Source organism: Mesoplodon mirus (assembly GCF_964341445.2).
Source record: "Mesoplodon mirus genome assembly, chromosome: 8".
Taxonomy (NCBI): Eukaryota; Metazoa; Chordata; class Mammalia; order Artiodactyla; family Ziphiidae; genus Mesoplodon; species Mesoplodon mirus.
The window spans coordinates 90275683-90287311 of NC_138984.1; the positions used below are offsets into that span (position 1 = coordinate 90275683).

An 11629-nucleotide genomic window follows, 5' to 3' on the forward strand; every position below is an offset into this window, starting at 1 on the left:
CAGCCCCAGGGCAGGGCGCCTCTCCGCTGGGCCGGGGTAGGGCGCTGGGCGGCGGCCACCCGCCGGTTGGCAAAGTTGGCGGCCGGGCAGGCGCGTGCAGCGGCGCGCCAGTCGGGACCCAGGCCGTGCTGAGACGGCGCCCATTGGCCGGCCAGCGCCACGTGGCCACCCCGCCCCTATATTAGGCCTCTATTTACCCCCCGGCTGGCTTGCCATGGCTCGGCAAGGGCAGGTCGGCTAGAGAGGGAAGGCGGAGCGGCGCCGACCGCGGCGGTCCTGCGGGCCCCGCACCTGGGCGCGGCCGGTGCGCTCAGGTGGGGTGGACCGGAACCATGAGTTCCTACCTGGACTACGTGTCGTGCGGCAGAGGCAGGGGCGGCGGCGACGTGCTGAGCTTTGCGCCCAAGTTCTACCGCGCCGACGCTCGGCCAGTGGTCCTGCAGCCCGCCTTCCCCATAGGCAGAGGCGACGGCGCCTTCGTGAGCTGCCTGCCCCTGGCCGCGGCCCGAGCGGCGCCCTCGCCCCCGGCCGCTCCGGCGCAGCCTCCCGCGCCGCCCCCGGCCGCGCCCGCGTACGCGCCGTGCCCCCTGGAGGGGACCTACGAGCCGGGCACGGCACCTGACGCGGCTGGGGGCGCGGACTACGGTCTCCCGGGGCCCGGGCCCCCGTACGACTTCCCGTGCGCGCTCGGGCGGCCGGCCGACGACGGCGGGGCGCACGTCCACTACGCCACCTCGGCCGTCTTCTCGGGCGGCGGCTCCTTCCTCCTCAGCAGCCAGGTGGACTACGCGGCCTTCGGCGAGCCCGCCCCCTTCCCGGCGTGTCTCAAAGAGTCAGCCGACGGCCACTCCGGGGCCTTCCAGACCGCGTCCGCCGCCCCCGGCGTCTACCCCAAGTCTGCGTCCCCTTCCTCCGGCCTCCCCGCCGCCTTCAGCACGTTCGAGTGGATGAAAGTGAAGAGGAACGCCCCGAAAAAAAGTAAGTGCTTGGGTCTTGGATGGACGGACGCCACTGGGGTTGGGGACGGAGCCTGCCTCGCGGAATTGCGCCGGGGGCGTGCTGTAGCTGTCCCTCCGGACGGCGGTTTGGGTTTTATGGGGGAAACGTGGTCCGAGGCATCATTAAAGCAGGCGAATTCCATTTGAGCGTGCCCCGAGTGCCAGGCGTTGAGAAAATTGCGGCAAGGAGCACTCGGTGAAGCTTTTCTCCTGGCACAACTGTGTTCGGAGACCCAAGAGGGCCGCTTAGTGACTTTGATTCTGATGTGGCCCCAAAGCTCTCCCGAGCCTCGTCTCCGCGTCCTCTCGCCCCGCTGATTCCCTGTCTTTACGTTGCAGGCAAATTTGCCAAGTATGGAGCCGCCAACTCGTCCAGCGCGATCCGCACGAATTTCAGCACTAAGCAACTAACAGAACTAGAGAAGGAGTTTCATTTCAATAAGTACTTAACTCGGGCCCGACGAATCGAGATAGCCAACTCACTGCAGCTGAATGACACCCAAGTCAAAATCTGGTTCCAGAACCGCAGGATGAAACAGAAGAAAAGGGAACGAGAAGGGCTTCTGTCCCTGGCCACCACCGTGACTTCCCTCCAACTTCCCCTCTCAGGAACGAGCCCCACTAAGTCTGGCAAGAACCTGGGGAGCCCTTCTCAGGCCCAAGAACCTTCATGAGGTTTAGTCACGAGGCTGAGGAACTGTGGCCTGTAGAACTTACAGGCCACCCCACCCCTATCTGGACTTATTAGCTCAGTTTGGGATGGAGGTGAGCAGGGCAGAAATAATAAGAGGTTTCACTTGGGAGAGGAAGTATCCTGGTGGCTTCTGAGTTCGGAGCTGTGGGTATACAGATGTTAATTTGAAGTCTCTAAAGCCACTGATCTGTGTATGAATTGTGTCTTATCAGGGAACAGGAGCCCAGCCGCCCGCCCAGCCCTGCTGCTATGTTGCCTAACTTAGTCATGTGCAATTCTCGGTGCAGAGTAGCAGAGCATTCCTTGCTGAGCTCTACCAACACCTTGATGTGCTCAGAAGAGCATCTCCCCAAAGTTTTATCCGATTTTAATTTAAAAGACAAGACTGCATGTATTCAGCTTCTAGAGATGACCAAAGCTAGTTATAGTTAGGGCCTCCTTGATGTATAAGCTGCTTGAGCAATGATCTTCACGTTACAGGTTTTGTTGGTTTGTTTGTTTTCTTTAAAAAGCAGTTTCTACCTCTCTATGTGCCTGAGTGAAGATACAATCGCTGTTTAGTTAGTAGCTGAACAAATCCACAGGGTGGGTAAAGATCCTGAACTATACCTTGACACCAGTTACTCAAACTTGAATGTAAATATATACAGTATGTATATTTTTAAGAGGTTTGCTTGCAGTGAACTCATATATGACATTTAATGTCATAGCATGTAAAGGGTTTGAGCTTTTTTTTTGTAATAAAAATAACAGAATGTGCTACCTTCTGCTTTTCCTTACACTCTTATGTTTTGATTATCTTTCTTTAAAGCTGATTCAGTTTCTTCTGTTTGGAATTTCTTGATGCAGCTATGGGAATTTGTTAGGCTGATAACTTTAAAAAACAACACTTCTTAAAGGCTGTGTATGTGAACTAGTTAGGGACGATTATCTGAGCCGTTTAAGGGAGAAAAAAACCTACTCTGCCCAATATCCAAGTAATTATGGAAGTATTTCCTTACCTTAAGTGCCCTAGTTTTATGGTGAGTATGTAGACTGCACATTAAGTGTAGATGTCCACTGTGGGAATGTTGTATAGCCAAGGAGACACTGCAGAGAGATCTCCTTGTCTTTTTCTCTCCTGCTCTCACAAAAGGAAGAGGAAAGACAACTTGAAGACTTTGTTAGTTGGTTAGTGTTCTGAGAAAGGTAGCTGCACATCAAAAAATCTCAATGGCTGAGTTCCCATTTCCAAAGTCAAGAATTACAAAGGAGGATGGGAGAGGCCAGTAGTCGCAGCTTTCCACTTCCTGTAACCCGGACTGTCTAACCTTGTAAGAGCACAGAGGTGCCTTTCTGTTTTTTAAAAAAATGATATATTTTCAAATGAATTCTTTGGAAGAAGTACAGGCAGAAAATTTGAAAGTTGGCAAGAAAGTATGTGATAAAAAACTTCTAGCCTTATTTCCATCCAGCCCCCCAGTTCCCATCCCTGAAGGCAACTGTGGTTGAGCAGGCTTTTATGTAACCTTACACAAGTATGATTTGAAAAACTGTGGTGTTAATACGCAAAATCATGTGGACACTTGGGACAGTTGTTGGGGGAGAGGGCAGGTCATTTCCCTCACTTTATAGATAGCTATAGCTCTATCTTTAAATTCTCTGTGTAGTTCAGCTGAAAGGCTTAAAGGCCCAAACTAATCCAGCTAAGAGCTTCAGCTCTCCTGTTCGCTGAATTTCTAGATTCTAGTGTAGTACTTCAACCCAATAATTCAGAAGTTTAATAATTGTGGAGGAATACTTTCCCTATAAAACAGTCGTGATTGTCTTAGAAGATTGAAGTTACACTTAAACTCTTGTCCATTGCACCCACAGTTGAATGGATTTGAAGAAATAAAATTATCAGCTCTAACAAACTCAGCTGATTAGGGGGGGAAAGATACCATTTAAAAAGCAGGTCTGTCAATATTATTCTTATGTTTCACCATCTGCCCTTCACTAACTTGATGCTAATCGGGTCTTGTTTGAGGCAACAGCTCCCCCTCTGAGCTCTGTAGCCATTTGAAAGGACTTGTTAAGGAGCTGTGATCTGCTTGCTCACAGCTACCTCTGGGCTTACCCTGCAGTGGTCTTTGACAAGACAATGTTTCTTTTTTGATAAGCATTCAAAAGTGCACCTAAACAAAAAAATACCAACACGCTTGGTCATTTCCTTAACCTACCACCCTTTTCTCTGAGAAAATAAAGCTTTTCCTTTTGAAGATACTACTAGCACTCAGCCCTGATGGATGTCTTCCCTGATGAAGGTGGCTATTTTGTCCTACGTATAATGCTGTTCTGTGAATCAGGCCAATATTAGCTATTTTTTGACCAACCCCAGGGATCTTTAAAAGCTTTCTTAATGCATATCGCTCTACAGCTATATTCAGTATTAGGGAGAGTCCTGGCTGGAGATTGGGACGAACTAGGTGACCTCTGGAGGTCCCTTCCAGCAATGAAAATGTTACAGAAACAACTCAATGACTTCTGCCAATTTTATTTTAGGCCTATCATTGGAAGAAAGAGTTCAGTTCTGAGAAAGCAAATGCAGCCCCTAGGATTACAGTGATACTGTATTTATACAGGAAAAGTGGATATTTGACATTATTAAATACATCTCACCATTGGAGATAACCTGGCCCATGTGGATGTTTGTAGAACATTCCCCTTCCCATTATTCAGAGCCTTGTGTTATTGTGAGTCAGATCTTCGATGAAGTATGATGGTTACTACACAAGTTGTGAAATTGCTAAAACAATCCATCCCATTTCTATTTTATAAGATTTTTGAACTAAATATGCTAATTTACCCTCTAGCAACCCGCTACAAGAATGAATACACAGTGGACAGCTCTATCTGTTATATAATTAACTATTCAATGTTCCTTTGTCTTCACAGAATGACCATGTGTCTATTTTTCTGGATTCAGGATAGCTGGGAGTGAGGACGAAGAAATAAAGCATTTAATAACATAAAAAAATTTTCATTACTGTTCCTGACTACTGCAAACAAAGGACTTGCTGATGTAAAAACCAAAAGCAGGGCCTCCCTGGTGGCGCAGTGGTTGAGAGTCCGCCTGCCGATGCAGGGGATGCGGGTTCGTGCCCCGGTCTGGGAGGATCCCATGTGCCGCGGAGCGGCTGGGCCCGTGAGCCATGGCCGCTGGGCCTGCGCGTCCGGAGCCTGTGCTCCGCAACGGGAGAGGCCACAGCAGTGAGAGGCCCGCATACCGCAAAAAAAAAAAAAAAAAACCAAAAGCAATGTCACCTAGATCCTCAAAAGATTAATTGTATGTGATTTATTCTGCCTCAATCTTACATAAGGTGAGGCCCAAGACCAGAAGAGGTTATGTATGATTATCATGTCATCAGAAAGGAGGAACAGGCTCAGGAGAGTTGCATTAACTCCGAAGTTCTTAATTGTTTCTTATGGCCAAACAAATGCTCTGTATTTGCTGAATATTGAATTTGAAAACATCAGGACCTAATCAAGTTCTAAGAGATGTTTAGCTTGACCACAGACCTCTCAGCGAGAAAAATACCCATTGCTAAAACTTTATTTGTGGTTTTAAAGTGAAACCATACTGGACATATCTCACAAATAATGATAAATCTCCATCTAAATAGAAATCAAGATTTTCATGGCTTTGAATTCTATAGCATATTTCCGGGGCCTGAACATGCAACAAATATACAAAATAGTTCTATTTAACATCTCACTTGTAACTGCTTCTGAAGTTATACTTGTTATGCAGAGATATAATTTCAATAGAAACTGTTTAATTCAAGCCAAATGGAAAGAAATTCTAAATATTGGTATGAAAGTAATGTCTATTATTTAGATTGTAAAGTTTTAAGCACTATGTCTTCTATCTCTAATAGTCTTATTGGTATATTTAATAACTATAAAGAACAGCCAAAGAGTGGTCCTTTGGACTTGTAATAGCTAATAAAGCAGGTCACTGACATCTTCGAGGCATTTCTAGAGGGCTCTAGACTATTTAGCACATCCCATTCTTAGGGGTTTTGTGCAGCCTAAACTACAATTTGAGGGAGACTCTTTAAGAAAAAAAAACCCCTCAAAATCATAAATACAAAATTGCTAGGGCACCTCCCTAGACCTGGTAGGGCCCAGGTTAGTGAAGTGTAAGTTTCTCTGGGTTCATCTCTGTCCCTTCCTGAAATGGTTGCTCTATTCCCACTACCCAGCCATTGCCTGTAAGATGATATCAGTAATTGCTTTTCTCTGACATCTTGGAGCCAGAATTACTGTTTACTCCTCTTCAAGTGTATCAAATAGTAGGTAACGTGGACAATGGCAGACTGGGGCTCTGTTCCGCTCTCTGAGCATCTCAACCCCGCTCTGTTCTTCTGGACTGCCAGCTGGATGAATTACTTCACTGCCTTGGAGTGGGAGCTGTGTCTCATCCTGGAGGTCCTTTTCTGGTGTGTTTCCTTCTCAATGATACAAAGAGAAGAGAATTGTAGAGCTAAAGATGACACAGCTGCACTGCTGACTTCTAAGCATTTCCTGGAAGGGTGGAATCACTGAGGCTGAGGAAAAGGGCTGGGAAAATAAGAACACTTCTTAAGGGAGGGGACCTGGATTTTAGCAGTAGTTGTATTTTCGGATTAAATGGGAAAATAACTTCCCTGGTCTCGGTTTCTCCTATAAAACGAAGGGGGTTGGTCTGGATGATCATTACATTTCCTTATCATCTTAGTATCCTTCCATAATCCTTTACTCTGCTGGTTATTACTGAAAAGTTTATTTAACTATAATGTAGCTCTGTAAGATTAGCATCAACAAGAGGCGCTTATTGAAGTAATATCCGAGTCTTTGATAAGTTAACCTATGGAGCTTTAGAATGTGTGTGTGGTGTGTGTGAACTGGGTAATGTTTCTCATGGGTCTTGATGCACAAAAAAGTTAACAATGAACAATGGTGATAGCCCCCCTCCCCTGAAGTTACCACTTTGCTCTGAACAGATAAATTAGGGTCTACTAAGAAACCTTAAATGGGTGTCAGCGCTTTACCTTCAGATTCTCAATTTCCTTGTTCTTAAGTCCATATTTCAAGCTTTCAGAATGAAGAAGTAATTTTGAATTTGTCTTCTTTGAAGATATGTGGGACTCCAAGGTAAGTGCTTTGTTCTGTTGAAGACAAGAGATATGGATAACCAACTCACTCATGCTTTCTATTAGTCACGAAGTTCTGCCTATTTTTCCTTCATGGGCTCCATCATCATTCATCTGTGCAATGGATGCCTTCCTTGTCTCCTTGCCTTCAGTCTCCTTGGCCAATCCATTTTAAAGCCACTTCTTCACCATGTTGTTCCACTGTTGTTTTTTAAAAATATTTATTTATTTATTTAGGCTGCACTGAGTCTCAGTTGCGGCATGCGGACTCTTAGTTGTGGCATGCATGCGGGATCTACTTCCCTGACCAGGCATCGAACTTGGGCCCCCTGCATTGGAAGCATGGAGTCTTACCCACTGGACCATGCTGTTGTTCCACTTTTAAATTCTTGGTAGCTCCTGGTTGGTTGTCAGTGGGAGAAACTCAAATGTCTTTAGCCTGAGACTCAAGTCCCCCAACATCTGTTTTCATCCATGTTAATCTCATACCATTGCCTGACATAAACACTTAACCCCAGGTAGTGTGATCTGTTCATTCTTTCCCCAAGGCAATTTATGCTTTTCTGCCTCTGAACCACTTCTCATGATATTCCTCTCTTGTAATTTTCTCCCACCTTCTCTTTGCCTATCCTACGTCATCCTTTATGGCACAGCTCAAATCCTATCACCTCTGTAAAATCTTTTTGCATCATCCAAGTTTAAAGTGAGCTCCTCTGGGCTTCTGTAGCATTTATTGTTTGTATGACTTGTTCAGCACTGACAATCTCCTGCCGTTTTATGAGACCTTCTCTCTCGTTCACTTTCTCTTCCCTTCTCCCGCTTCCTCCCTGCCACTGTCTCCCTCTTCCCCCACCCTCATTAGTTCTCTCTCTATACTATTTGCTGAAAGTTGAATGCAGTTTTAGTAGATGAAGCATTCAGTGCTACTTGTTAAGTGCCTCTTCTACCAGGTGAAGAACACTATAACCACTTATTTGCTAAGTACTCTTTATATTTTATTATTTACTGTAGACGACAAGCTACTCTTGACCACAGGATAAAATACCAATAGCAGGCTAACAGGTGAAGGAGGGAGAACTATAGACTTCTTTCATTGTGCCTCGAGGCGCATTCTTTTGATTGAATACATTGTAAACTCACTAAGAGTGTGAATGTTGTCTAAAACGATCCCTTTTATCCTTTCAGACTATAATTTATAATGCACTTTGGTTGTTGTTTGAGGCTTTCTAATATAGTGTGTTAATTACTTGCTACAGTCACTTGAGGACCTTATGGGAGCAGAACCTTTAGAGGAGGATTGGTGAAACCAAACAAGGTCTAGTGTGGAGTTTATTAAGAAAGGTCTGGAAACAATTAAATGTAGTGGTTACAAGAGTGGAGGCAGATAGGCTTGGGAGCAAATGCCGGGACAGATGACTCAGTAACACTTAGCTTCTACGTTCCTCCCTTAAGAATGGCAATAATAACGGGACTTCCCTGGCAGTCCAGTGGTTAAAACTCCAGGCTTCCACTGTAGGGGGCATGCGTTCGATCCCTGGTGGGGGAACAAAGATCGTGAATGCCGCGCAGCGCAGCCTAAGAAAACCCCAAAGTAACCATAAAAATAAAATAAGAATAAATAAAATAAAATAAAAAGCTTCTGCACAGCAAAAGGAACAATGAACAAAATGAAAAAGAAAAAAGAAAGAAAAAAAGAATGGGAATGATAACGTCCTTACTTCATTGACTTTTGGAGATGAACAGAGATAATACATGCAGACTGCTTAGCACAATGTCTGATGTTTAATAAGCAGTCACTAATTACTAATACAGAATGGATTATGAGAGTTGTAATAGGCAGCCAGAACGAAAAGATGCAGGCTAAGGGAGAGAAATAATTTCGATATACAACAAATATTTATTGAGCTCCTGGGTGCCAGGCACAGAATATTAACAACCAGAATTGAAGAGATATTGAGAAGAAAACAAGAATTGCAGAAAATCAGTTTGGAGAGAATAAGTAAAGTCCTAGGGTTATTGATAAAATTAGCAAAATTTGGTGGTACATGATAACAGACTAAGGTAAAATGGCAGGAAATGGATACCTGATGAGAGCAATGGCTGAGTACTCTCTGAATTAAGAGCCCAGGACCTTAGAAGAAGCCTGGGGGAAATAAAAAACAAAAGGGGCATTAAACCATTAAATACTGCTTTCAATTTACTGGATCATTCCAGGCAATGCAGAAAACTTAAATCCATCACACTTCTGCTCAATTTTTCTCTATCCAAAGGACATGTGAATTGACATGCATGGTATTTTAAGGGTCAGGTGTCATAAATTAGAACCAAGTGCTGATTTACATGACTTTCCTACATTGGGACACTTCCCTGTGTTGAATGGATCATCCTTAAAAATAGAGACTCTGGTTGCTGTGTTCTGTTGACTTCAAAGTTAAAATGGGATCAACCACATTTTTTACTTTGTTACTGCAGAAAGAAGAAATTCCTCTCTTTACCTACTCTGGCAGTGGGGAATTGTGAATTTCTCAACTGTGCATAAACCTATAACTATTTCCATTGTGGGTTTAAGAAAGCCTGCTCTTAACCTAAAACAACAACAACAAAACAAAACAAAACAACTTGCTGCGAAAAGGACACTTTGAGGTCTTATATAAAGTCCTATATAAATGGAAAGTATTTTATTTTTCCTAAATGCCTAGGACCTAATTGTCAAAATAGTGTTAGTATTCAATTGCTTGTATGAGTTATTATTCTTCTACCATATATAAATGTTTATATCTTCTCTTCCATTTGAAACCTGAGCTACATTTCAAATTCATGAATTGTGTTGACTTCCCTATAGGGGGCAAGAAAGAAATGATCAGCTTATGAAAGAATTGTAGAAAAGATAGATTCAATGTAAATAAATAAAATGAGCTCCAAAGGACAAATTAAACTATCATATTTCTCATTCAGATGAAGATAGCATACTATTTGTCCCTAACATCTTCAATTGACTTTAAAAGCAATTTGCACTTTCTTCAGTTAACCTGACAAAAAGCCCAATTTATTCTTCTGTTTTGACTGCAAATAAAATCCCACATGCAATCAGAATAATCTATTTTTCTAGCAGCATATGGTTCCTTTGCAAACTTCAAAAGCAGCTGTGTTTGTACCTCTGAAGATGCTTTGGAATTTGTCACATGTTTACGCTATCCAAGAACTAAGTCCACTGTTATTGAAGGTTTGTGATTTTTGCCTTGGCCCTCGATTTTGAAAATATATATATTTTATAAGAAAATGTTACAGGTTTCTTAACTCATTCCATACAAACACAGGCTATTGTAAGTTACATATTTTGTTATACCAATGAACTGAATAATCTTCATTCTGAATGATTAAAGATAATAAAAGTATTGTTTTATACCTGTCCCTAACTCAGTATGCATCACAAGGACAAAGGCAAGTTAGCCCCAGGTTATTCATAAGTAACAGTTTCATATTTTCCAATTCTGTCCTCTTTCAATTTTAGTTATAAAACATAATTATCATTTGAACTCAGGACAAATAGAATTAACTTAAAACTTTCTCAATTAAGGTTATGTGGTATTATGGACACTTTAATAAAATTCAAAAACACATTTGGGTCACTAAAAAATCCAAACTCTTAAATATTTTCTTCCCTTAATGTCAGAAGGCTCTATTAGAGGCTGCTCTCTTAGTGAAGAAGAAACAGTTATCTAACTGTTAGTTTTATCTGTTTCTCTCTTTTGTTAAATTAATATTTTTATTTTAAAAATAATATGCATGGTATGTAGCCAGTTTTATAAAATTATTTCTGTGTACCAAACTATCTCTCTATGTGTTCATCTATCATTCCCCACATCTGTGTATATAGAGAGATGTTAATATTAGTGATGATTATTTCTACATAGTGGAATTTTGTTGATTTGTTTTCTCTGTAGTACATTTCTATATTGCTTAAATTTTTCAAATAATGAATCATTAAATGTAGAGATAATAAAGTCGTTACTTTAAAATATATGAAAAAGGGAAAAATGCATTTGGTAGCCACATTCTTTGCATTTATTTTTGCCGGTGGAAGACCCCAGAGGAATTAGATAATGCATCTCATGTGCCAATTCCTGAATAATTAAATAAAAATGTCTGTAATATACATGGGTGTACACACGAGTCAAATAAATGATAGATAAGGTCTATCATTCATTTCTTCAATAGGGAATTCAGTACTTGGGTGTCACATATGTTCAATTTTCATCCTACCAGTTGGAAACCAGCTCTGAATTGTGCTGATAAAAGCAGAATTCATGACTAGCAAAAGAATAAGAATACCTTTAGCCTAAGGAAAATGGAGAACCAAGAAATAGGGAAAGCTACACTTCAAAGTATCATTTTTTCCGTACTTATAAAGCAAAACTAAAGAAATACTGCCTTTTATTTTAAAAGCAAGTTTATAAAGATACAAACTTTTTATAAGAATGCGTATTCTTTTTTTTTTTTTTTTTGGCTTCGTTGGGTCTTCGTTGCTGCGTGCAGACTTTCTCTAGTTGCAGAGAGCGGGGGCTACTCTTCTTTGCGGTGCGCGGGCTTCTCATTGCTGTGGCTTCTCTTGTTGTGGAGCACGGGCTCTAGGCGCGCGGGCTTCAGTAGTTGCAGCACGCAGGCTTAGTAGTTGTGGCTTTTGGGCTCTAGAGCACGGGCTTAGTTGCTCCGCGGCATGTGGTATCTTCCCGGACCAGGCCTCAAACCTGTGTCCCCTGCACTGGCAGGTGGATTCTTAA

At 42.8% G+C, this 11629-nt stretch overlaps 1 protein-coding gene across 1 annotated transcript; it reads left to right on the plus strand.

Annotated features, from left to right (window-relative positions):
* Positions 1–332: 332 nt before the first annotated feature.
* Positions 333–1672, plus strand: HOXD1 (homeobox D1; the record flags this gene model as incomplete). Its single annotated transcript, XM_082631234.1, has 2 exons — positions 333–978; positions 1338–1672. 2 exons carry the CDS (start codon positions 333–335, stop codon positions 1670–1672), a joined length of 981 nt encoding a protein of 326 aa, XP_082487360.1.
* Between the last annotated feature and the right edge of the window lie 9957 nt (positions 1673–11629).